Source organism: Drosophila biarmipes, chromosome 2L (assembly GCF_025231255.1).
Source record: "Drosophila biarmipes strain raj3 chromosome 2L, RU_DBia_V1.1, whole genome shotgun sequence".
NCBI lineage: Eukaryota > Metazoa > Arthropoda > Insecta > Diptera > Drosophilidae > Drosophila > Drosophila biarmipes.
Window position 1 is genome coordinate 16959000 of NC_066612.1, and position 26895 is coordinate 16985894.

Sequence of the window (26895 nt, forward strand, 5' to 3'; positions counted from 1 at the left end):
TTGTTTCAACGACTATGCTAATGATGTTCGATGGTGACATAAGCGAGCAACGTGCATCCCATTCCGCTGCAGCCAGATGCGGTGGGAAAAGGTCAAGTTCAGACAACGAGAACTGGTTGCAACGGGGACAAAGTCTTCAAGTTCTAGTACAATGCAACTTGAAAAATCAAAGATCAAAAATGTTCCACTTCCGAACTAACAAATAATATTTGTGAGGTGTTAAACTATATTCTTCTTAGTAAGAAGCAAGCTTTTTTTATTATCTAATATAATAACGAAGTACAATCAATTTCTTTACAGTGATAATAAATGAATGTGTTATAGCAGATATATCTATATATATATATTTAAAAAGATAAAATAGCATACTTTTTTTTTAATATAAAAAAACATTTTTATCGTTAATCAACAAATTTCTTATAGTGCTCTTATATACCCTATTAAGCGTTTATTAATTACACAGCAACTCAGACTTTTCCCCACTTTATTCTAATTGCCCAAGTGGGATTTTCTTTACGTTTTTATTATACTCTCGATGTAATTCAACGTGAATTAAAACCTCAATTGCACTTGTTGACGTCTGTTTCTGCTGTTTATTTATAGTTTAATTATTTGCTGGTTCGCCTGTATTTAGACAAGTGTTCTGCCATTTATAACGAGGTTTTATGAGGTTAATACGAACATTTAATTTGCTGTTTGTTGAGGCACTAAGTGTTTTTATCGGTTCGTCGAGAGAACGTGCTGATTATGATATTTATGCAGATGTGGGGAGTTCTTAGAGTATCTGGGGACTTTTAAAATCATTGTTTTCTCTCCAAAGAATCATAAAGTTGGGATAAAAAGTTCTTTTGGGGAAAGGAAACGTTTTTCCCAATAAACTCATAATCAAACAAATGTTTTGGTTATTCTCAAACGATGACAAAAATTCATATGTGTTTTATCAGCACAGCGTTTATCAACTTGTAACATGTGCTCTCCAAGTGTGATGTATTCCTTCTGTCCAGTGCTCTAAACAAATTGCCACCAACTGGCACGGACTGATAGTCCAATATTTATTTGTTTACCATTCCCAACTGGCAAACAAAGAAGAATTAAACCGTCATTTTTGAGACCTCAAATGTTGTTTTGACCTCCGACACTTGAGTTTGAAACCTAAGCTGATTTACCTTGCAGCTTAGACCTAAGAAAACATTGCAGACAACCCTCATGAGTAATCGCTTCAGAAACATGAGCGCATACCTAAATGGAAAAAAATTAATCATCCAGAGAAAAACTAGCGGAGAAGGAACAGACTCGGAGAAAAGATTGTGGATAGCACATAGAGAATTACAATTGCGCTTGTGGCTGGTAATCACGATGGATGGGATGAATTCCTGCACATACAAGTGCTTCCACCGAGGCATTGGCATTGATTGAAGCACACTCATCCCAGGCACACACTCAATGCGATGCGTCTCCCGGCTTTATTTGCATAAGTTGTTGAACTTTAGATAAACGTCCATGGCAGCCGGGTGTCGAGTGTCAAACCATCGTTGAGGTTCAATGGGTGAAAAGTGCCACAAAGCGAGAGTTTTAATTTAGCCTCGCCCCGAGGCTCTTTCTCTGAAGTGGTCGGGCCATTCGATGGAGTTATTGCTTCGGCTAGATCCATTTTGATTTGCATAAATTGCCGCTGGCTCTGCGGGCTGTTCAAACTACCACAACTTTTCCCACCTGGCCAAACTTTGACTCAAATTGCTTCGACCTGCGGCATGGGGCACCGCACAACTCAATCCCTCAAAAGCGCCACCAACAAAAAATAACAAACGTAAATATCAACAGAAATTTGTGCATTTCAACTGTGAACGTGACATTCATGAGAAAACCGTCCAATGAACACAAATTTCTAGAGAAATATGAATAAAATTGATAAATGGAAGAGTGATTTTGTGTGAGTCAGTCGTAGACACTTTTCGTTATATATTCCTTAATGCCTTCGCCTTGCCCTTTTTTGATGTTTCGAAATTCTGGGAATTTCTGGGAGCTTCCCTTGTACTTAAAATATTTTTATAACAAATTGTAAGCAAACAAGAGGTTATTCTATACCTAAACATAAACGTCTTTGATATTGTGATCATAAGGACGGCAGACTTGGTTTTATTAAATAAATTGATACTAATATCCATTATGTTCTGACGAAGTTATGCGAATTCTGTAAGAGCTCGGTGACCTTAAAGCACTTTTATGCCCTCTCATCTGACCTTTCGTGGGGTCTGCGGCAGTGTATTTGTTTTTCGACTCTAATCAGCCAGCATTCCTCTCGAGTTTTCTTGTTTCTACATTTCTGTCAACATTTTCGAGGCTGTTGGTGTCTTCCACCGCCCAGTCGCCACCCCACTGCTGATAAGCAGCGGAGCAGCGACGAAAGCGGAACCCAAACTCAAACGACATTATCATAATTGCTTATGCTTCATTACATATTTGCCGGCGAGTACATGGCGGTCATACAGATAGGCTTGAGCCAAAGTGCTCCGGGCTCTCCTAGCAACACGAGTACCTAACCAAACACGGTAGTCGAACCAGCTTTTGTCGACTCAGCCCGAGCGAAAAACAAAAAAACCAACAAAAACCTATAATCATTGAACAAACAAGCTGATAAAACAAAAGCCACATAAATAAGCGCAAATATTTGAGACTGGCAACGAGAGCAGACATCCATGTGCCCACACGTAAGTGCAGATTAAGATAGAGATCGCCAAAAGCGGCTCGAAAGAAACCCATAAACGAAGCACCAAAAAACGCCTCTCAAGTCAGTATTTTGAACTGTAGATCATTAATGGATTATTTTGAAATATAAATTATATTTATATTATATATTACTATAGTTTCAATCTTCCATTATAAGTTTTATTTTTTCCTAAATGTTCTTACTTTAATAATTTTTTTTCTGTGTTAGAATCGGAGATTGCACAAAATCGGAATATAACTCAAACTCCGATTTAGAGTCAGGCGCAGACCTGGTCTTATAAGACTTTAGTAGCCGCTTTAGTCGGTCGGACTAACGGTTACAGCCCGCCCCAAAAAAGGGCATGGTCTCCACGGACATGGAGCAGCAACCCATGCGCATCTAAAAATCATCGCCATGTGTGTCCACTTTTTTCTCCTCATCTGCTACATTTTTTCTTTCGCTGGCCCCGTGACTTGGCGATTTTATTTTCGCTCCATTTGTGGCCATAAATATTCAGTCAAGTGTCATCGTTGCGGCATGTCTAGTGGAGTTTGAAATGAAATAGATGCAGGCAACTCTGGTGGATATTCAAAGGAGAAAAAAGCGCCGAGCGTATGAGAAGGCTTAAAACGAGTTAAGTCTCTTCTGTGGTCGCGGCCAAGTGGCCTCCTCCAACAACTCCGCCTGCGGGTCTCCAGCTCTCCGGTCTCTGGTCCTCCAAGCCGCAAGCAAACAATTCCCCGGTCCCCTCACAACCGCTCCCGGACTTCCAACTGCCTGCCAATTGTGGCAGTGGTAAAGATTTCGTTCGCTGTTGTGTGTGACCGCAGCTGGGACCCGCAGGAGATGTACACACAACAAAATGGGTTCTCAAAGTCATTTCAAAATTTCGCATAAAGCAATTGGAATTTATAAAAAAATGTTGAACGTATTTGTTTATAATATTATAAATACAATTTTTTAATTTTTGTACATATTTATAAAGATTTTTATAATATTATAAAATAAATTACTTAGGACTTCTCGTGATCCATTATTAAAAATATATTATTATTAGTACTAATATGTTTATTAAAATATAATAATCTGGGGTGATATCGAAATATCTTTTAACAAATTACTTGAAAAAGTCCAAGAAAATTTGTCTAAATAGCTGTGGGTTCCTAATTACCTATTGCAACAGGTTTGTTTTTCTGTGCATCCCAAAAAATGAAAAAATCGCGATGGAGAACCAACACAGATGGGTCAGAGGAGGTTGGTTGGTTGGGGTAAAAAGTAGATGTGGTCGTTGTAGCGGGTGTTAGGGCAAAGTTATGGCGTTGGCAAAAGCATTCCAAAGAGCTTAGCAAAAAGAGGGAACCAGGCGGCGTGGGAGGTTCGATGAAGTTATCATTGCTGGAGATGAATAAATTTGGCCAAGTGTTGGCATAACCTGCGGACAGCCAAAGGATGTAGATTATCGTCGATAAACACGAGGGATTGTTGAGCACTGATGTCATGGCTAGATAAATTAAGTTTACACTGGGTGGGCAGAGGAGGAGATTTTAGCATGAGATTATGTGGGCTTGGAATTGAAATTTAAAGCTTGAACTAATTATAAGTCACCTTTGGTAATAAATGCTTTCTAGTCTAATTCTGCCGTTTAGAAACTTGAGTTATTGAAAGTAAATAGAGAAATCACTCTGATACTTAGACCAATCAAATACCTCTTCATTGCAACTCCTTCAGGCAACCCTCGCTGCAAAGTAGAGGCACTTACGGAAGTGCAATGCATGTAAAAGTCATGAATATGATGAAGTATTCAAACCAGCTTCTGCAGACGCTCTTACGCACACATGCTGCTTAACTCCTTGGCACAGGAAGCTGGCAGGATTAACTGGCCACTTGAACACGATTAAGAGAGAACGGGACGGAGGACCGGAGATATGTAGAGTGAGATGGCTAGGAGTGAGTTGTTGAGATACTGGCGTGCCATATTGAGATTACTAATCATTGGACACTTATCGGGGCAGTGAACATCGGTCTCGCTCAGTTAGACAGAATTATCTCTGCCGCTGGGCCCCTCTTTTTTACCATCCACCCCTCTCTTTCTGTCAGTCTACACCCATCTCTTTCTATCGGCTCAATCACTCGCACGTGCTTGCGGGTTAAAGCGGTTGTTCACGCTCAATTTGCATACATTTCATTTAGCCGATGAACACTGCCCCCATCCATCTCTTTCGACCGCCCTGTAGCTCTCGCTTTCCCTAAATTATTGCCTGAATTATGCATTTGTTTCTTTTGGGTTTCGCTAGATTGCTGAAAGTGCACGGCCAGGTCACGTTTTTGATATTTCATTCAATCAAAACAAATTGCTCTGGTCCACAGCCGTGGTCCACCGCTCTTAAATAAATAAAAATACCCCACAAAAATATACCTACAAAAAAATCCCCGACTCTACCCAGCGGGAAAATCTTTTGCGGTTAACTTATTTCAGCGCTCAGGTCGTTAGGCAAACGACCGTAAAAAATGCCCAGATCGTAAAATAGGAATTAGATTAAACATCATAAAAATGCAGGTCCCAAGCCGCTTAGATTCTAGCCCAAAAAATGGGGCAGTGTGGGCGTGGCCCGAAGGAGTTTAAAAATTGCCAATTCCTGGCAGGCACTTTGCTAATTGACAATTTCCAAGTGGAAAAGAAAAACTTTTCGCCGTTTCTTTTGTCGTTTGCTTTTTGTAATAACCCAAAGTCAGTCATTTCGTCTAAGCCATTAAAAAATTAATTGGCTGCCTTCCCCGCGGGCGTAACACGCCCCACACATCGCACTAATGCCGCTTTTAGCCAAGTTAAATGTTTCCCACCCAGAAAAGACGCCCCAGAAGAACAACCCGAACAACGCACAACAGCAAAAAGGGCTTGTCGTCGGCGTGGCTTAAAACAACGACCAAAATGGTTGGAAAACCTGAGAAAAACTAGCAGAGGAAAATGGAAACGGAAATTAAAGAGTTCCTGGAATCAAGAGATACCCTCAATAAAACTAAGATACTCGTCACATTAATCATATTATTATTATTATTTGAATGTATTTTTATTTATTTTTCTATAAATTTATGGAGAAGAACTTAAAATCCTAAAACTCTAAAAGCATTTTTAAACCTCTTGTTTGTCCTTGAAAGTATTTCAATATAATTCGACTTTAATTAGACTAACTTAGTTCGCCAACTTATGAACGATATCCGGCAACCTTTCCTTCCTCATTACAAACTTCCTGAAAAGCGTAGCATACCCTTCGTGCCCTAGGGCACTTGAGAAAACGTTTAATCTTGCCACAAACTTCTAATTTTTATTGCTTCGCCTTGTCATTGGGTTTTGTTTTTATTTTTCAACAGTTTGTTTTCGTTCCGTCGGTTGTTTTGTTCGAGTGGTTCGCCAATTGCTTGGCCCGTCTGACCTTTTGTAGAAACCCTCCAATTATGAGGTTTTGGAGTGAGTTCTCTCTCACTCAATTGGGCGCAATTTGTGCTTCGTTTCGTTTTTGCCAAATTTGTTTCATTGTTTATTGTTTACGCGGCGTGGGTTGACCAGAGTGACGCAAGCGTTCGATATTTTGGGCATACTAAATTTACAATTCATAGGTAGACAGCAATATGTGACGCAGATTGCGAGCGGATAAGATAAGATTCTGTAAATAATTCCCACTTCCGTTGCCGGCCGGCCTTCCGGAACCTGAACAATTGATATCAATTAGTGCGGCCAGTGAGTCACTCTAGAATTCCTAATTGATAGGTCAAAAGGTTCTGATTAAGCTCAGACATGAATTGTGGGTAGAAAGGGAGCACTGCTCTGAATAAAGTGTTCGGGACTGCACGTTTCTCACATCAGTGAAGGCATTTTTATGCACTTCATTTATAAATGACAAGCCTTCAGCCCGCCAGAAAAAAGCGCCAGGGGCAGAGAGGCGGAGGTCTGCATGGAGTCCCGGACAACCCTTAACCGTATGCAGTCCGTCCCGCCACTCCATCCAGACAGTGTGCAAAATTTTAATGAGTTGGAAATTTAATACCCGGAGAAGATTGCAGTGCGCCGGGGGTTTTGGACTGCGGTAGGTCAGCCCACCGAAGCGCAAACGATTCAATTTTGCTCCCTGTGAACTCTTAAATTTTCCATGAATTTAATTGAAATCGAGAGAAATAAAAGAACCAGTCAGAGCGAAGCACCTTGAACTTGTCTGGGGAATGTCGCCATTTGACTCGAGTTTGTGGGCCTGGAAAATAGACGGAGCAACCGAGTTGATTTCGAATTAAAAGCTGTGGTTGCTTCCGCTTTTTTCGCACAATGCGCAATTTCTCCCAGATAAATCTTTTCAACCCAGTCGCGTCGCAGTTTATTCTTATGCCTATTCTTAGGAAATTCGCAAGCAAATTTTGATTAATATTTGTATCTTCTTCTCTTTGCAGTTCCCTCTTCGACTTTTTCATCGGCCGGAAGCGTAAGTTCCCCAAATAAGAATCATTTGACACGTTGTGCTTAACCCAATTCCGCCTGCGAGCCATTTAAACTTGAAAGCTGAAGTTTTATTGTGTTATTTTATGTGCGACTCATTTTCATTATCGTCGCGATTCCAAGTCACATGATCTTAAATTCCGTTTACGGCTCTAATAATAATTAGCCGGCAACGAGTTGGAAACTCGTTAAAAATACTCAAATGAGGTGACTCCGTCTCACTCTCGTCCTATCTCTGTTAGTAGCCCTGTCCCGCTCTGTGGGAGTTCTAATTGTAGTTTAACTTAACTCCCAGAAATAATTTACGATGCTTGGAAGGTTTTGTGGCTCTTTGTTTTGGCTTTGTGGCGGTTTTTGCTGCCAAGCACTTTTAGATTTTGTCTGCTACCTGGCGGTCGAAAAATTCTGAGAATTTTTAAATTGCATATTGAGTAGCAGATTCTTTTTAAAAGCAAAACGGGGACTGGCAGATTTGTAGTTTTGATTTGAAAAACGTGCGAAAAAGTTTAAAGGAAGTTGTTTAAAAGAAAATTATCGGGGAAGGGTACACATATACCAATCACATTGGCTTTAAAAATCATCACTTATTTTAATAAAGATTAAAAATATAAAAGCATTTCTTCTTTAATTTTACCTTTAATAACAATAAAGCCTATAAGAAAGCCTTGATTTTTGTTATAAACGAAAGCAAATAATGCCGATGTTGTCACTGTCATTACATTTCCATATGGTGTCACCTTCTTAGCACTCTGAAAACTGTTTATTCCTAGCCAATATTTTCATATTTTGCGCTACTTTCTACTGATTGCACACGCAATTCTCTGTTCTCTCGTAAGGAAGGTATATTACTGAAATGCACTTTATGTAATCGCATTGGCGTGTCAATCCTAAGCTGCTTATACAACTGAAAGATGGAAGATACACTCGTTCTCACTAGTTATCCAACTGCATCCGCGAGATAATTACTCATACTTTGCCGTCTATCTACAGCTTTACAGTACAATAAAAATTTGCAAATAACTGTAAAAAGTTGAGTCAAGCTTAGTATCACGTTGAACGGATCGACAGAGGAGGTTCTAGGGGGACTTCTGTCTGGTTCTTTGGAACTTGATCGCGCATCCGAAAGGCACTCATATGACCTCCAGTCGGAATGCTTCGAGTTCTTGATGGTGGGAAACAAAAACTTTGCATTGATAGGGGAATTAAAAATAATTATGATGATCATGATGACGTTATTTTCGTTACTCGCCAAGTTGCATAGTTAACTTTTTCGCTTTTCTGCTATTTTGTTTATCTAAGTACTTAAGGCTCTGTTGATTTCCCCTTTCCCAATTCCACAGAATGACATCATTCAGCCAAAATGCACTATGCTTCCTTTTGTTATTCTCTGCCATTTAATTTATTTATCGTACGCTCTACGAGCTTTTTATTTGACTCATCATTTATTAAATTTTACGCTTTGGGAATGAGCAAGATTAATTAAGCGTTTAATCTTTGATTTATGGAGCTCCAATGTATTTATTTTGGGTGGTCGCTTTTAGCCAACGGCGCTGTAATCACAGAAGGGTTATTATTTGAACACAGCATTTATTCTGCATTTGTGTTTGCTTAAAATTATAAACAAAAGCCAACGATTTAGCAAACATAAACATTGTATATAAATTTGTGTCCGTTTTTTGCGAAAACCAATTTATTCAAGCTTAATATGGCAGTCAGACGGGCCTAAAATTGAATTATACGACGCGTGTCTGTGCGGCTACCACAAGCATTTCTATAAATTAAGCTCTTTCATGAGCTAAAAATAAATTGAATAGATTTTTTGGTTTGGCTGAAGAAATGGTGCTGCTTCTCAAGGAAGATAAGTAAAGATACTCTTGAAACTTGGTTTTATGTATTTGAAAAAAATTCATGTTTTTATGTTGCATTAACTCTAATTGAGGTAAATTAACCTGATTACCTACCGGTTATAAAAGGGTGTGCAATTCTCTGCACACTTCCCATTTATTGTGATTTAAACAGCAAGGCAACATTCATTTTTCAGATACCCACCGACAGGTGCAATCCATATCCAAGCCACAGTATTGCTTTGATTCAGTTCAGTCTGGTTTTTGTAAAGCTTGCCGCAAAAATGCGTTTAGGCCGCCTCAATGCAATCGGGCCGTAGTTTCATTCGCAAAAAAATACAGTTGCGTCGCTGGCTAAGCCCACAAGCCGACGATGAACAGATACCGCAAATTGGGTTAAGCAACCTGTACTGGCCAGGTGTCAGTGGGCCTCCGTCGGTACATTTATCTGTCACCAGATCCACTTCCACTATTTTTCTGTTTCGCTTTTTGCTCAATGAAAATGAAAGCAGGCCTCGGTAATCAAGAATACAAGTGGGTCGGAGATTTTCGCCGGACCGTGAAAGTGAAAAGTGTGGAAAAGCTGACCGAATGCTGATGACTACACTTACTTTTGAGGCCCAGTAGCCCCCATCTCATTACGACTAATTTGTTTATTTTGTTTTGCTCTGAGGTTAGGTGTCAACGTGGGAGAATCACATGATGCGTTGAGAAAGTCAGCGTACAGAGAACAAAATTAGTGTTACGGGTCATCCTCCCCATTTCTTATAAATCTTACCATGAACTTTATTAAAACTATTCAAATTTTAATGAACAATCTGCAGAAAGGAAAAGCTTGAGACAGCAGCGCTATAACTGGTTGGGAATTATAACGTCATAAAAGCCATAAACTGCTGAATTTGTTAAAAATGTAAAACTAGGCATATTTTTGCCAATTTATAACTTGTTTATTCAATGGATTAGTTAAAAAATGTTCCTCATTGGGTATAATAAAAGTTCGATCATTTTAAAACCAATAAAATTATAAAAATTGGTGACCATTGCTGGCCACATGTATTTTCTCCATGTGTCATGTTGGCTTTCCCTGTTTGTGTTTCCCCCACAAGGATCGACCAGCTCATTTGCATGACAAGCTGTCGGAAGCCGGCGCTCGATTCACGCAACATGCCCCAAAACACGATTGGATTATTCGTGTGCCCACAGCCCCATATATACGTATATTTGCTTAGGCATCGAGACAAATCACTTTTACCTGTTTGCGTCTGTCGCCTGCCACTTGGGTTACATATCATCCGCAGATACTGGGTCCATAAGTGGTGGTCAGCTTGGGCGGTGTCCCTGGTTTTTTCTGGCTTTCTACCCTAACCAGTTTTTCGGATTTTCTGTACGTGGCTTTATTTTTTCTGCAAATTTATTGGCAATAATCACTTGGAGTTTATACAAATTGCCCGAACAAGGCGAAAGTCGTCCACTCGAATGGGACTCCTGGATAGCCCATATCTATATATTCGATCGCTTCTATGCACATTGCTGTGCTAAGGCGTTGTCCCAACTGTGGTCGCTGGGAACCTTAATTAAAGCCAAGATTTGCTGCCGCCGCACGATTTTCTTTTGAAATTGAACCACACTGTTCAGGCCGGCGACTATCATTAGGTCTGGCCTATACCATAATTGTTCAGATTAAGGCCGAAATGCGTTGGCTGGTAATATTGAGCTGAATTTAAATTACCTGAAATTACAGCTCAGAAAGCGAAAATTATTTTCATTGAAACGCGCAGCTACTAATTCGTTGGGAGAAATTTTGATTACTTTTTGAAAGTAACTTATATGTTTTACGGCTAAAAACAAATTTTGATTTTATAGCTTAGTTTGTAACAGAAGTTCGGGACTCAATAAAAACTTCAAAATGACCAGGGATTGTTGACAGTAAAAAAGTTCTCAAAGGAAGCAATATTGGCACAATTTACTTTTTGAGAAGGGACGATGAAGCAGCGAGTCAGCAAAACTGTTTGTAAATATTAAAGGTACGTTCCCTTCAGTTTTATTTAAGCCAGCCTTTCATTAGCCATAGTTTTTTGAATACCAACTTTTTGTTGGCATTCTTTTTTCACTATGCACAATGTCAGAGTGTAATAAACGACAGTTGCCATGGCAGCCAAAGCAAATATTCAGCGACTGATGGGGAGTCTATTGTTTAAGCGTTGTCAATATGAAAAAGGCATAAATCTTGTCTGTGGTTTGGGCGGAAAATGGGAAGGCCTTCGAATGTGTATTCGCATTTGCTCTACTTATTTGCATAGATTGGGAGCTGATGGGGCCAAATAAATTTCGGTGTTCCATATTCAGGGCATGTCACGTGATTTGACGAAAGTCAAACTCAATTTTTGCGCTTTTGTCACGAAGCTTATATTTCCCCAACACATATATCATGGCAACATCAATAAAATCGGGGCTTGGCTGATTTTTGGCGTTGGCAAGTAAATTGAAAGTTCCCGTGTCATCCGCAAATGTTCTTTCTTATCATCGAGTTACTTGCCCGGAATGCGGTTTGATGGGTTTCTTCTGCTGATAAATCTCGAACAAGAGTTTATAATTATTTTTTTGGAGAATGCTGGCCAAAAAGGAAAGGAATGCTTCCTGCCGCTTTTGAGTTATGCGATGCCTCCCCGTAAAAAAAAGGAAACTTGTTTTAGGCCTTGCGAACAGGAAACACGCGTCCAAGATCAGGTTTTCTTCGATGATAACGATTTTTTGGCGTGGCAGGTGAACGAGAACTTGTTCTCCTGTTCACACGAGCCCGCTAAAAGGAAAGTTCAACTTTGATCGGAAATAAAAATGATTTTTCATACGCAAAATTAATGTTAATTCGGCATTTGCAAAACAAACATTCGGCGACCTTAGTGAAATGTGATTTCGCACTCTGAAATTCGACTCACGTTTCGGGGCTTTGGGGCCCTTGAGCACAAGTCCATATAATGTCGATATAATCCCCATCCCCGAGACGAAAACAAGTGCGAGCATGACATTTAAAATCTGACCAACACTTTTCAATTGTTCCCATGAATTGCATGCTAATTAGGAATTGGCGGAATGATTGATGGATGGCTGTTTGGATTGACACGGGGGGCTTAAGCGACTTACAAGCATTTGGCCAACTTACCAGCCAAGTTCACACCCACCCAGACAATTGGTCTTGGAGGTGTTTTTTCCACTGGTCGGCAAAATGTTTTCAGCATTCGGTTTTTGGGTTTTTAAGTTTCGCTTTCAACACTTTGAAGGTCTCGCTGAAGAAGCAGAAAAATTTAAGTTAATTGTACTTGGATGGGCCATTGTGCGACCTGCATTGTCTGATTTTGAAGCATTTCTTATATTGTGCTTTAATTTTTGATGTTAGTTTTATTGTCGGCGACAGGGGAGGCCACACAATGAGATCTTCTGTAAATTTCATGGAGGCGGCCAAAAGAAAGTTATTTTTGTACACTTGCAAAGGCGTAGCCTTGGCTGTGATTAAGAGGGATATTTATTAAATGTCTTATAAATTAATTTAATCATTTGAAGTAGAGTATGCAAATTCCGTGGGATACAACTTAAAAGTCAATTACAAAATCAAAGTAACTCAATTTAGCTTTAAGCTGTACTACCCTGTAATAAGCAAAGGCCTTGGATTAATTATTCATTAGTAATCACTTTTTCTTTGTTGCCTATTATTTTGCCAGACAAGACTCCACCCTTTCTTCAAGTGAAGTACAATTTTACCCTCCCACGTGGGTGTAGCTAATTGTTTGTGGTTTCTTTACAAAATTTAAATAAACTCAAACGCATAGCGTGAACAATTGGACAGAGACAAGAAATCAAAGAAAGAGTCGGTTGGCGCAAATAAAGGTGTCCGAGCCATAAAACATAATGTTTGGACTTGACTTTCACTCTTCTCCGAACATTGATCTCGCTGTCGCTCCCCAAAGTCGGTGGTGGTAAAACTCAGAAGGTAAAACCGCAAGGCAAAGATCACAGCGGCCGCTGCCTATGGAATTTCACTTTTGTTTTCGATGCAAACTAAAAAATTCGATTTTGATGACTTTGATTAACATAGATTTCGTTCGACTTTAATTTGGTCTTTAATTGGACACCGTACAGCGACACGTCCAGCAATTTAGCCAGTTCATCAATCAGTCAATCAATCGCACACAATCGCCGTCATCATTGTCAAACAAAATTGGTTTCCGTTTCGTGCTTTATTTTTATGAGTTTTTTGAATCCTCGTCAGCGGCAATTAGTGGCAAATTTGTAACCAGTTTTCGGTGCAGATGGCTAAAAGAGGGAGTAAATGCTGTTGCATGCCTCATCCATCCGAGCAGACACTCTCCGGCTTCCGAACTTTTTGGCCAAAACTTCTTTTGCCATCGAGCCACAGCCAAGGAGATGTTAATTTTACATATTGCCACATTTGCCGTTGACTTGCCTTCGAATTGTCTCTCTCAACTTGGCTCAAACTCATTACAATAGCCATGGCTGCACAAATGTGAACAGTCAGCTCTCAGACGACCTCTTCCCTGCCCCCCATTGTAGTGGCAAAACTTCGTTGTTGTTTTTAGAGATGGTAGAAGATAGCATTTATTTCTACCTAGTTAAGGAACAAAACAAGTGTATTTTGGTAGAAGCTGGTTTTTTGTGCGCGAAACAGTTGTCAGAGACAAAGGCTAGCAAAGCCATTGTCTTTCTTCAGTTTACATTACTTGCTGTTGTCTGTGAAACCTACTTGTTCTAAATAAAAATTAAAAATTTTAAATCTTTATCTCCCGAGTTTTAAAGAACGAAAAGTATATTTACTTTGCCTACATCTAAATAAATAATAATAATATAACTCAAGATTTATTATCTTAACAATATGCTTATATTTTTATAACATGTTATGTATAGTAAATTACAGGATTTTAAATAAGGGTCAATTAAATTTGAAACTTATTTTTTTTTTTTGACAACAAATTTTTTTTTAATTCTTAGATCGTATTTTCTTTCTAATTTTTATAAATTAAATGGAATCGAATAGATGTAATCAAAAACTGTCATCACTGACTCCCTTCCTTTCGCCTTTTGTTGCATTCAGCGCGTTGACAACAAATGGCACTAAATTTTGCCATTGCATAATAAACTCTCGACGCTGCCGCTGATGCTGCTGCCGTGCTGCCATTGCAGATGAAGGGTTCACTGTAGCCGGTGGGGGATCCACTGTACTTCAGCCGAGTTGGGCAACATCAGAGACAATAACTTTTCTTATGATGCCATTTTTCACGGGGAAAACTTGAGCCGTCTGTTGTGGGAAAATGCGGTGGATGGGGGTGAGGAAAAAGCGAGGGTAAATAGAAGAGAGGGAAGGTAAATTGTCAAGGGGGTTGAGGGAACATTTTGGGATAAATCTTGGCTTCCGTTTAGGATTGTTTTATTGATTTGGACGAACGAATTTGTGCACGGATGAATTGGATTTTCAAAGGATTTAATCGTTTGAAACTGACTTTCAGTGAACGGGAAAAGATTATGGCACGGCTTTACTGCTTTTATCTGTTTTAGCTTAAATTTAAAGCATACGACTTTTTTATTTTATTTTATAAGATATGTAATGTTTGTTTAAGCTAAAATATACTGCGCATGTGGTGTTTTATCTAGAGAATTGGCCAATATTTATTATAAATAAATGTATATATACTCAGTTATATTCTACCACACAAAATCGTAAATCATTTCACGTCTGCCTCCATTTATCTACCGATTAAGCCAGCTTTAAGTTGGCAAACTTCTCTAATAAACTTGGCTGACAAATATATTTAACGCAACTTCCAAGTTTTCACTTGAGGCCGCAGAAACTACAATCACAGCACCGCCCCCACCTCAGCCACATTCCAATATACATCACTGCACTTGAGTACAAGCCAAGTTAAAGTTTTTGCTGGTGGAACAAGTAAATTCCGCAAGAATGTTGGGGAGCGTATCACCAAGTTAACATTGTGCTTGGCTTGTAAATGGGCCGAAACGGAACATGTCGTATATTAACCGAACTAACGGTATACGCATCTCCTTCTACAGCTTCCTGGCAAAGTACAGTAGAACTTCTTAAATATATGTAGAAAAGACAGTTCAGTTTCTAACTTACTCCCATTTCTTACATTTTCTTCAAGAAAACTGAACTGCTTTTCATTAAAAAAATATTTTAAATCATATTTTTGTAATATAAGGGTCACACTACTACAAACTTAAATGAGTTTGGTAACACTGAGTCAGTTTTAGACCCTATGTTTTCCATTGTTGTTCCCCAATGATATTTATGTCATGGAAGCACTTTTCGTGTTCAGAAGTTCAACTGTAGTTGAATCAGTTCTTTCTGACAGTCCGGAACTGCGGTCGTGCAAGAATCGGAAGAAGATGGAAGCGGCTGTGTGAGGGCGTGGACGAGAGTACTTCAAGTTAACCTCTAATTGCCATTGCCCCAAGTGCACCGAACGGCAGGGCAATATGCTGCCCATTTTTGTGCCCCTCCGTTGGCAACCGACCGACCGACCGCACTGTGTCCCTTTCCACAGGCTAATCAAATGTTACATGCAACGTTGGAGCACTTTTTATTGTACTTTGCCGCCGGGCAGCAGCAGTAACGGCGCATCCCCACAGTAACCCACCAGACCCTTCAAACGTCCCCGTCACATACTTATACATTTCTATATATAGGGAGAGAATAGAACCTGAGGTTGTCATTTGGCCGCCTTTGTTGAGGGCACCCCGTGTGTGTGAGCCGATGGATCCATGTGTGCTCCAGCCCCATTGATCTGATGATGAGAGGCCCAAAGGCCCCAGGCCGCTAGCGGGTTTCTAACAATTTGTTGACTTCACGGATCAGGGTGTATGCGATTCTAAAAGAGATTTAACGAGCTGAAAGAAAAAGAAGAAAATACTTTTTAATATTTTCAAATTATTTATAAAACAGATTAAAAATTTATAAGATCAAAAATACTTAAAAGTTCCTTGACTAAAAAAGGATGTTATGGATGTCTCCTCTTTACAAATTGATTTGGCGGTAAAGTGTAAATTGACATCCTTCGACGAGTTTGGTTTTTAGTTTTTTAGCTAACAATATATTCACATTTTATTAGATGACTTATTTTAAATTAGGGTATCCCAACTTCATTTTCCCAAATAAATTGCAGCCCCTTTGTGTCCCTTCCATACACGTAAACCTTAACTTTATTTACGTGCTTGATTAGATGTAGGGAGCTAGACCAGCCCGCTGGGGTCTTTCTGTTTTGTGTTGTTTAGCGACGCTATCAATCTGATGTCCCCACATGCCCCAGTGCCCTCAGCCCGCCCAACCCGCTCAGCCCCTGTCCCGCCCCTCGAAGGCCCCAGAGGCCCACGCCCTAAACCCGTGCTAATACCCTTTGGCGTCGCCGTTATGAGTCGAGGGCGGGGTGAATGGAGGCGGGCAGGTTTTCCTTATCATTGTGCAAGCGAAAACTTAATTGAACGGCATTTGACATAGTTTAAGGCGATAGAACCATAAACATTGTACCGCATTGTGCCCGCCTTTGCCCCTCCGGATTAGATGGAAAATTGACTTTGTTGTTTGGAAAATTAGTTTCACTTGTGAACTGCGCGTCATTTGGCGACGACGTTACATTTCGTGTGACATCGAAACCCAGAAAAAGCCCAGGGCATAAAGCTACGCCAGATTATGCCGCCTGTCGAGAGGGAGATGGCTCCCAGTACCGAATCCCACTCCTCGCATCCGCGGTTCCCCGATTCCCGTTCCCTGGCCAAAGCCAAATGTCACGCCAAGCCATCCAGCTCCAACAAATGCAGCGGTTCAAGCTGCTTCCACTGATTGCGAAAATCATGCCGACAAAAAAAAAACTAACAAGATCTTGAAAGTCGCCTTTGGGATATCTCTTACTTTAGTCTGTTTTTATCTTTTAGTGTGGATACATTTTAATCCTGGAAGTGTAATAGACATATTACAAATGCACAGAGGTTTCAGATTTAATGGTTGTTCAATAAATGTAACTTTTCTGTGAACTTAATGCTTATAAAAGTGGTACTTCCTTGCGCTTTTCGCATACCCTGTATAAAAAGAGTTGCCAGAATGTGGCATGTGACAGGGCTGAGAAGAAGAGCTCCCACCAACCATCCGCCTCCACATTCCCCCACCTTTTGCAGCTACAAAACTGCAAACTGCAAACTGCAACCAACTGCAGTCGCAGGGTCTCCAATGCCTTGCCATCTGCAATCCACAGCAGCAGGGACCAGCATCTCTCATCCAAAGTGAAATTTTGTCAATGCCTCTGGATGCGGCTTAGGGGTTACCCAAAGCCAGGAGGAGGAAGAGCCGGGGATTGAGTTATGAGTAGCAGACAGTGAAGTAAATTAGAGAAGGCAACGGAGGAGTTGTGAATATATTCAGGCAGGGATCAGCTGCAGAGCTGCTGGTGGCAATAGATATATGTACATATACTGCACCCGGAATTAGGTAGTCAAGGGTTCATCCGGTAAACGAAGGGCTGCGTCCGATGAAGGAGCCAATTCGATGACTAGCCTGGATTTTATGGGCTTATCTTAGGAATTTTAGGTATAGGAGAGTTTAGCAAGAAGGTAAAGTACATAAACCAAGCTTTAAACGAAGATGCTTTCCACAGGAAAAGAATACTAAAGCTGCAGGAAACACTTACTTTGATTGCAAATCAAAAGTAGGCAAGGCGAAGCTTAGGGAATATATATTTCAAATTAACTATCAAAAATCCTAGGGATACATTCCAAGTCAATGGGGGTTCTAAAAAATATGTCTTTTTTTTCAAATTATTTTTTAATCAACTTTTTACTAAGCCTAGTTTAGTTAAAACTCATGACTTCATAAATGCAAACCCTCTTATTCCGCTCACGCTGAATTGTATTCACACACCCATGCAACTGGGTCACCCGTGGGCCATTGTTGTAACTTAGCCCATCCATAATTTGATTTATATTCGATCATAAATTAAATAACTTCGTGTGCAACTGTGCAGCGACATGTTCACTTGGATTACATTTGGCACATTTGCAGTTGATGCACGACCCTAATGGTAATTAATTAGGCATTTAATTTAATTATCGGTGCAAATTGCGCACGGGTCACAATATCCGCTAATTTCGGGTTAAATGCATTGGAAATTATTATGGCTGGCAAGCGCCCAATGCACCGCTTCGGGGCTTTAAAATGTAAACCCAAAACTTCCATAAATTGTAATACATAATTTACACCTGCGTGGGTGCGTGCTTTGCAGGGGTGAGGGAAATACAGCATTAAAGTGAGTGATATGAATTTCAATTTGCGGAAGGGAAACACATACCTGAATGGCGAACGCTCTTTTGGCTGATTCCATTATATACAGCCCAGAATTTCTGTATGTACTCATTCCGAGTGACAAACTTGGGCAATTTCCGCTCCTCGGAAATGTGCACAATTTAATTTTGGCCTGCGGTGGCAGGGGCAAGCTCATTTTTCCCCTGCCATTTTTTCTGCCTCTCCTGCTTTGCGGCATTCAAGGAACATCTTTTGGTCTAGCCAAGCAGAAGTTTAGTTGACTCCCCATATCTTCATCTGCGGATCTCTCCGCGGAGTTGATAATTTTCTGCTTGAGTGTGCTGCAGACTTCCCCTTAGTCGCTTTTGCTGCTGCTGTTGCTTTTAATTAGAATTAGCAAGACGCTCGTCGAGGCCACAAAAACGAGATGTACTCACACATGACTGGCATGTTGTTGGCCCCCAAAGTGGGCAGAAGTTTCCAACTCCCCTTTCTGGCTGAAGATCATCTTTTTCCGCGCCGTGAAAACATAAATTCAAGTTGTTTTTATTACCACCACGCACATTCACGCACGTTTTTCGCCTTTATCCCCGAAAACTTTGTATAACCGAAAATATTCTTGGAAAATTAACAACACTCGTGGCTTTGATTTATCGCGATAAGCGGATGTTGCTGCTTTCCATTGTTTACGGGGTGGATGGGTATGGTAATGGGCGGTGGGCGGAGGGCTGGTGCTCCACAGATTTTGATTTTGTCAGGCCCCATATATATGCAGATTGATTTTGGGGCTTTAATTAAGTTATCTAGTTTGGCATTTTGATAAATGCTTTCGGCGCTTCGTTACGCCGGGTAATTGAAAATGAAGGCTAAATGATTTTGGCCATTAGGAGGGTTAGGCTCCTGGGTGGGGAAAAAGGGAACTTGAAATACGGTTTCCGTTAACTAGTTGCTTTATTTGGCTGCACTTAAATCATTACACTGGTCTACCAATCCATTTACTTGATAAAAACAAGTTTTGTATTTCTAAAATATTCTTAACTGTAAGGCAGTAATATCTAGGTCAACTGCTAGGGTTCCTTGAAAAAATAAGAAGCCCGTTTACGCCCCATTCCGATGTGAGATAATGAAATAATTCAAGAACCTCCCACTCCACAGAAGCCATGAATTCAACGCACTATTTAAGCACCCGGTGAAGAGACAGGCACATAAATTAATTAAAAGTCGGAAACAGATAAAAATATAGTGTAAAGTGAGCGAAGCAGACCGAAGTAAGAAAGCGGCAGACAAACAAATTACTCATGCGACTGGTGGCCGCGACAGTTTGGCTGACAATAATTAAAGCAACTGCACACAGCCGCCGATGGCAACAACAGCTGCACGCAAACAGCAGCGGCATCCTCAAACATCCTCCCCTCGTCGCCTCACATTTCGAATGGTCTATATATGAAGATATATATATTCATGCAGTTTGAAGGGCGGCAGGCGGATGCATCTTCGCGTCGTGCAACTACATGTGGCAATTATGTGTGTGGTGCAGCGCACACAAATTGAAAAAGTAAACCGAGTGAACCCACAGTCACCCAGCTTGAGAAGAACCATGAAGATGTTTTTCCCTGGCAGTGGAACCTCTTTAAAGAGAACTGGAACTTCGCGTTAGCTAACATTTATCCCATAAATTATCTGTACAACTTGTGCGTATTTTATGAAATTCACAGGATCTAAAATGTCTGGAAATTTATAAAGGTTAATAAATGAATAATGTTATTATTTTTTTTCCATTCCGATCATGATTTTGTAAAATTCGTAGGGGATAAGTACCATAGTAACACTGTTTAAGTAAATGTTTAACGGCTTTTACTCTCACAATTTCCTTGAAATTCCCCTTTAACTCTTTCTTCCTCAACTCTTAATGATCGTGGTATTTATGATGCATGACAAACATACACTTACACCCCAGCCAACTTAAATTGTTAAACAAATATTCATAAAAAACGGGGAGAAAGAGCACAATTAAAGGCCAAGCATTTATTTAGTTTTATTACTGCTGACCCCCGAGGTCGTCAGTAACTTTATCTCTTTTTTTGGAGCTAAGTTGGGAGAATTCTTGAATGTGGGGGGAGAAGTGCAAAGAGGCCCCATATAAGCACACGAGATGACCGCCACTTAAACTGTTTTCTTAGCCACGCTGCAAGTGGGAAAGTTTTTGGACGAGAAAAGTTCTCATCCAATTAGCGAAAATAATTGCTGTTGTCTGAAAAAACTTGTGAAAAGCAGAAGAATTAAAAAATATTTTGGGAGTAAGTGGGGATAATACAAAATTAGAGGCCATTGGAGCTCTGCTGTAAGCTAATGCGAAAATAAATTTGTTTTGCATAACCTTAGTGCAATAAATTTCACCCATCATTGGTAATCTATTTATATTTATTCAAAACTTAAATAATATCCTCATAATTTACGATAGCTTCTTTGTTGTGCAAAGAAATTTGTCTTCTATTATGTAAATTTTCGGCATATTTGTGGGCTTAAATTGAACGATACAAAACGCTCAAGTTTCTATTTGCCTGCCGCATAACAAATACTTCCCCTAGTTAAGCCACTTAAATGCTTTTAAAGTGATTTCATTTGGGCAGCCAAAAGTGTTGCACAACTTTGGCCTGGCAAAAACAATAAAAGCCAAAGCAAGAGTCATATGTCAAGTGGCTAATTGAAGGCGACTGCAGCGATAACCTTTTGTGTCAGTCTGTTTGCGGCCTGTAACGAGTGTATCTTTCACTCTGAGTGCAACACAAGTTTGTTTTTAATAGAGCTTAAATCTGGTTTTATTTTCAAAGCAAAAGTTCAATAACACAGCGCCATATACAAACATTTACTTAATTGATTGATTCGAACTTTGTTTTTCTCCGTCTACTTGCAGTTAACCCCGAAACAGATCTTGAAATTATGGTAAGTAAACAAACCTAATTGGTCAACAACTTTACATGGAAATTAGCAGTACTTGCAACACGTCCCATGGGCGAAATAAATCATAATTTATGCGAGGAGAAATGAAAATTGTAAGCTTTCCGCGGGGCATAATTTATGCCCCGCGATGAAAGCAACTTTGTATTTACTTTTTACATTTTACTGGGCGCCTTTCCGGGGCGGGCTGCGGTTCTGACCGCTTACCGGCGAATGAGTAATGTTTAAATGTAACCAGGACAATGGCAGCCAAGATTGCGCCGAAGGGAGTTGCCCCCGAATCTCCATCGCCATCGCCATCTCTCGTGGGCCATCTCATGCAATTTATATTCGACACTTGCCTCGCCTGCCAAACTGGGTCAAAACATGTGAAGAGCTCCACTTGCTCCTGTTGTCGTAGTCGTGTCGGTGGATTCTATCCAGCTGCCAGAACCCGGCCCTTAAATTCACCAGACTGCCCCGTGACTCTTACAACCCCTGTGTGTTCGTTCGTTTGATTGAATTTCAATTTTAACACTTTGGCCAGAGCACGAGTCGTAAAGTTTGCTGTCGATTTCGGACTCTTTCCAGGTCATTTATCCCCGAAAGCTTAGCCCCAGCTCGGGCTCAATTAGTTTTATGGCTTGCGATTCCGGAGGGGGGGGTCCGGCCGAACAGTTTTCATTAATGTAAAACACTTTACGCACTCATTAGAGTCATTTGTTTGTGACATCTCTATGCCTCATTTCGGTTCTCCGGCCCGGTCTGTGGATGATAAATGTGTCCATAATGCGGCCTAATTGCGGCATCATTAGAGTCGCCTTTGGGCCCTGATTGCCACTCCTCGGAACATACTCGAACTGATTGGCACACTGAGGGAAAAAAGGACAGAGACTTTATAATGTATGAGAGCTGCTTGGTTTTTCGATAACTGATTGGATTTACTTCAAAAAGACATGGCAATTCAGAGAAAAGGCTGAGCAGCTAGCAACACTTTTTAACTAACACATTAAATAATTAATCGTCACTTTTTAAAAATATTGTGATCGTCAAATATTAAGGATGTATCATACAACCAAAAGATTTTTATTGGAGACAAATTTAGAAATATAAAAATATTTATTTTCTCTATAAAGTCATTTGTAACATTTAGTCACTGTAATAATTATATTATTTGCCATAAAATAAATTTATGATTTTAAGAACATTTTTCTTGTGCACTCAAGTTCCCACTTAGAGGCCTGATGAAACCCCCTTTTCTCTGAGTGCTGGCCAAACAAGATGAGTACTTGAAATGGACAGACGGACTTGACTTTAGCATATTTTGGATGGCAAGAGAAGCGGCTCGGTACTTGGTATCCAGGCGGCTGTCATGTCGGATTGGCAACAAAGCAAATCAAATTTAATGATAAACTCAAATGGGAGCACATGTCTTTTCCGCCCGAGATGATATCTCTCTCCTCAGAATCGAGTCTCTATATCCGTGTTGGCGTAAACAACAACAGGGACACATAGGAATGACTAATTTAATGCGTCGAGTTTGGCGTTGTGCGACGTTACGTATACGCACCGTGTGCCCCAGGACCTTTTGGCATTTTGCAAAGTTAACGAAGCGAGCGAAGCAAACAAGAGCAGACAGGAGCAACAACACAAACAGGGACATGAAGGAAACGCTGTGGCCGTAATATACTGGATTTTATTTATAGCATAATTTCAGGTGTCGCGAACAGACGACAAAGTGTTGAAAAAGATGCACAAATTAAAGGACTTAGCAGCTTAAAGGCATACCTAACCTAACTTAGTTTAGTGATAAAATTTCGATTTTATATCGCGTCTCTTCAACTTGACTTTTAGCCCATCCTTTGTGTGTATAAAGGGGGCTGGCTGGTGGGAAACCTCGAGGTTTTTCGCCAGGTCGGGATCCAATTCCAAATGAAAGTTCTGCAGGAGTTTGATCAGGGCCACTTTAACTATTAACTTGGCAAAGTTCTGCCCTGTAATTAGGTATAGCAAAATATTGCGTAAATATGTTGAGGAAAAGTAATTGTTACCCTTACTTACCCACACATTGAGCTCCGCCAATTCCAAGTCCTATAAAAGCGTTGCTCTTGGTTTTATCTTCGCACTGACCCACATTGCTTTCGGATTGTAGAAATCGAAGTGGCTTGTATTTCATGGGTTCACTGAAGTACTTTTCATCTCTGTGGATGGCCAGCAAAGGAACCATTAAAGTCTTTCCCTCATCTATGGTGAATTTCGAGTTTGGCAGTGAATAGCTTTTGCGGCAGATGCGTTCAATAATGGGTAGAGGCGGGTGTTTGCGAACAGTTTCTAAAAAATTAAGACGGAATAAAATTTTGTACTTAGGAAAACCCATTACCTACCTTTCAGACACATATCCATATACTTAAGACCATCGAGCTCTTCAAACTTTAGCAGTCCATCTTCATTGCTCAGTTCCTTTATTTCCCCTTGAAGTTTTTCCACTATCAAGGGCTCTTGCAGGATTTCCAGAAGTGTAAATGTTATAGTTGAAGCCACAGCATCTACGGATACTTTTAAAAGGTCTTCAGCTACTTTGGCCAAACGTTTGATGGACAAAAGTTTGTCTGGATCTGGAAACTTGAAAATAAGTATTTGTTATGCTCCATTTAGTCCTCAAAACTTACCATTATCCACTTCCAGCTGCCACTTTTCGCCACCAACTTCATTGCCATTTCTGAATCTGACAAGCAATTGTAAAACATCCTTTCGTATTATTCCATGATCTTCTCTTAATTCAACGCTTTGTTTAATGAGATCCCTTAAGCGGTAGGTAAACGAAGATTTCTGCGGCAGGCGACTCAGAGTGCTTGGAAAAGGATAAACAAATAGGTCTTTATTTTGTGTGGGGAATTGGATTAGCAATACCTACAATGATTGAATAGAGGCCTGTCTATGGCTCAGGTAGCTGGTCAGGATGTGATCCTTCTGCTCAAAGTTGTTGACATCCAGGCCGTAAATGAGATTGCCAATGATGTTAATTGAATAACTAAAATAAGAAATATTTCATAATACTTTGTATTGCACTTACAAGGTTTACTATTCTTACACTCGCAATTTTTGCTGGAGGTCAACTTCCAAAAGACCTCCCTGTACTTTCTCCAGGTCCAACAGATGGTGAATCAGATGATCACCCACTTTCTGGACCTGCCCGAACATTTCCGTCAATCGTGTGGTACTGAACATAGGCGCCAGTTTCTCCAAGAGATTGAAGCGGCGATAGCCTTGCACATAGTCCCACTTGAGTTCGTTGAAGTGTCCATTCGACTGCTGCAGAATCGTCTGGGCCAGCTCCACGTTTCGCACCAGGAGGACGGGCCTGAAGAAGCAGTAGATGCCCAGCAGCCGATCCCTGCCCGACTGGTAGGCCTCGCAGATGGCCTCCACGTGTCGGAATTCCCGCCTGTAAGCCTTGCGCAGGAAACTCCAGGTGATCCCGGCCTTTTCCGAGGGGAATCCCCTGCGCCGCCAGTGGCTGTAAATGTGCCGAACGGAGAGGAACACCACCGAGTATAGGAGAATAGGCAGCAGCAGCCACATTATGTCGATATGATGTTGCGACGTCGACGGGCCTTGACAGACTGGTACTTGAAATCTGAATCTGAAAACTAAGCCGACGATTCTGAGGACGTCTGCCCCGGTGCAGATAATTACTGCGAGTTGGCAGGCCCAGTGAGGATGATAATGATAATGATAATGACGAAGAGGGGAACGAAATCGAAAGTAGCGATCGAAACACCGATCCTCTCGTCTGGCAACTGACAACTGCAAGATTGACTTGCCTGACCAAAATACCAAAAGCAAAATTCGAACAGAATCGGGAGAAAAAATTGAAAAAAATTCCGAGCATGCTATCACACACTGTTTCAGTTATCTCGTTGTCTCTCTTTATGGCGGTTCTGTGCGTCCTGATAGTAATTTATACAGCCAGCGGGCTGTACCATATTATTATCAAAGTCTGGGGCAAGTTTTTGTACCTAAAACAAGCGTACCTTTTATGTGTTTGGGGTATATTAGGCTATAAAGGGCGCAAGGAATTTAAAATATATTAAGTTCCAAAGCTGGGAAGCTGCACTCTTAAGGATGTTTAAAAATATCTTTGATGTTCCTTTTTACCTTTTGGAATATATTGAAAGGCATTGACAAGTCCATACCTTTTATGCGTGGTCATTCCTTTGTTCTTTAGTTGTAGATGCAACCATTTTCTGCAATCGATTTATTTTACACTCTGGTTTATGTTCTGATTTACTAAACTTGTTGATAAGACTATACCATTCAAATAATGCTGCGTCATTGGCTTCGCCTCAATGGATTTTAATAGAAAATATTATCAATGGAACTTAGGGCATTGATTTCCAGGGAAGTTACCCATCTCTGGGTAGAATTAAGAGTAAAATCCGTTTAATAGATTTGGAATCTTACCTTTATAAGTAACGTGCAGTCGAACTGTACTTCGAGATACATAAATCCCTGACCAGTCACGTTGAATAAAATAAGAAAAAACCAATCAATAAAAACCCACAAGTTAGCCACTCCCATTGACTCACTTCCTTCCATTTATTGTTTTGTAATCTAAGACTTTAGTTACCACGCTGGGAGGCAGGCTTTCATAACGATCTGTGTGCCAATCATTAATTCGATTACGCACAGCGTAGTCTCTTTTTGCCATGCTGTCGGCCAATTATCGTTTTAGCCAGGTTGCCTCGAAAGTGTCAATTTCAATGCCTAACCAAGTGAATCAAGGCAACTGCCATCCATCCACTCACTCCTCGGCCGAAAAGGGAAGTTGTTAATCACGCCCATTGCATGGTAAAGTTGCAAAAAATGTAAATTGTGTAAAAAGGTAGCGCAAAAAAGAGGATAAAAGTGCATTGCTGTTGTCGCACCGGAGGCAATTTTCCACAGCGATGGAGAAAAGGGGGATCCCACAGGTAAAGAGCACTTGTTGCCGCTCCACATAATTGGCGCTGCCTGTGGGAATTTGATTTAAATGAGCCCGTGTATCTGATCGCATATTTATTTATGTGACTCGAACTTATTCCGCACAATTTCCCACAACTATGTTGCAGTTTGGGTTACAAGTTCACTGGGCAGGCACCATTCAATTGGTCCTTTTCAATTGAGTGTTTGCCAAAAGCAATTTCAATATTGCTTTATTGCGTTGGCAGACTCCAGGCGGTGGCTTCTGCCAACTCATGACAGCAACAGCTTGTTGCCACGGCCCATCAGCAACATGGCTAGCAGCAACATCGCAGGAGCAACATCGGCAAGTCACGCCAGAAATTGAATGAAGTTGGCAAATACATGTGCTGCAGGGGCTTTTTTGTGGCCGACCAATGACTTGACAGATCCTGTAGGAGCAAAAAATATTGCAAGAAGATAATTATTCAAAAATTGCACAGAACTCTCCTGAAGGCGAATGACAAGGCGTCTAGATGGTGAAAAAAATTATTTAAATTTCAGACTTGTAAACCACAAAGCTGGAAAATACAGGCAATTAAGTTTTTTAAATGACATAAAACCCTATAATAAATATATAAATCACAATATTTGAAATTAATAATTT

The 26895-nt window shown here is 40.5% G+C and overlaps 2 protein-coding genes and 1 long non-coding RNA gene across 3 annotated transcripts in view; 1 reads left to right on the top strand and 2 right to left on the bottom strand.

Moving 5' to 3' along the window:
• The window catches only part of LOC108033794 (uncharacterized), a 41991-nt gene that overhangs the window by 8073 nt on the left and 7023 nt on the right, over positions 1-26895 (top strand). The window contains exons 2-3 of the mRNA XM_017108404.3: positions 7145-7176; positions 21265-21293. Coding sequence (XP_016963893.1) covers positions 21291-21293 — 3 coding nt within the window. The 5' untranslated portion in view covers positions 7145-7176; positions 21265-21290. The remainder of the gene's footprint in view (positions 1-7144; positions 7177-21264; positions 21294-26895) is intronic.
• On the bottom strand, positions 15644-19408 carry LOC108033796 (uncharacterized). The gene is made up of 3 exons (XR_001768702.3): positions 18788-19408; positions 18397-18724; positions 15644-15949 (listed from the first exon to the last, which is right to left on the bottom strand). It is a non-coding gene; the product is annotated as an uncharacterized LOC108033796 (long non-coding RNA).
• Positions 22968-25123, bottom strand: LOC108033795 (probable cytochrome P450 310a1). Its single transcript, XM_017108405.3, has 6 exons — positions 24379-25123; positions 24202-24318; positions 23957-24138; positions 23672-23902; positions 23349-23618; positions 22968-23281 (listed from the first exon to the last, which is right to left on the bottom strand). The coding sequence occupies exons 1-6, from the start codon at positions 24867-24869 to the stop codon at positions 23091-23093; spliced, it is 1482 nt and encodes a 493-aa protein (XP_016963894.1). The 5' UTR covers positions 24870-25123; the 3' UTR covers positions 22968-23090.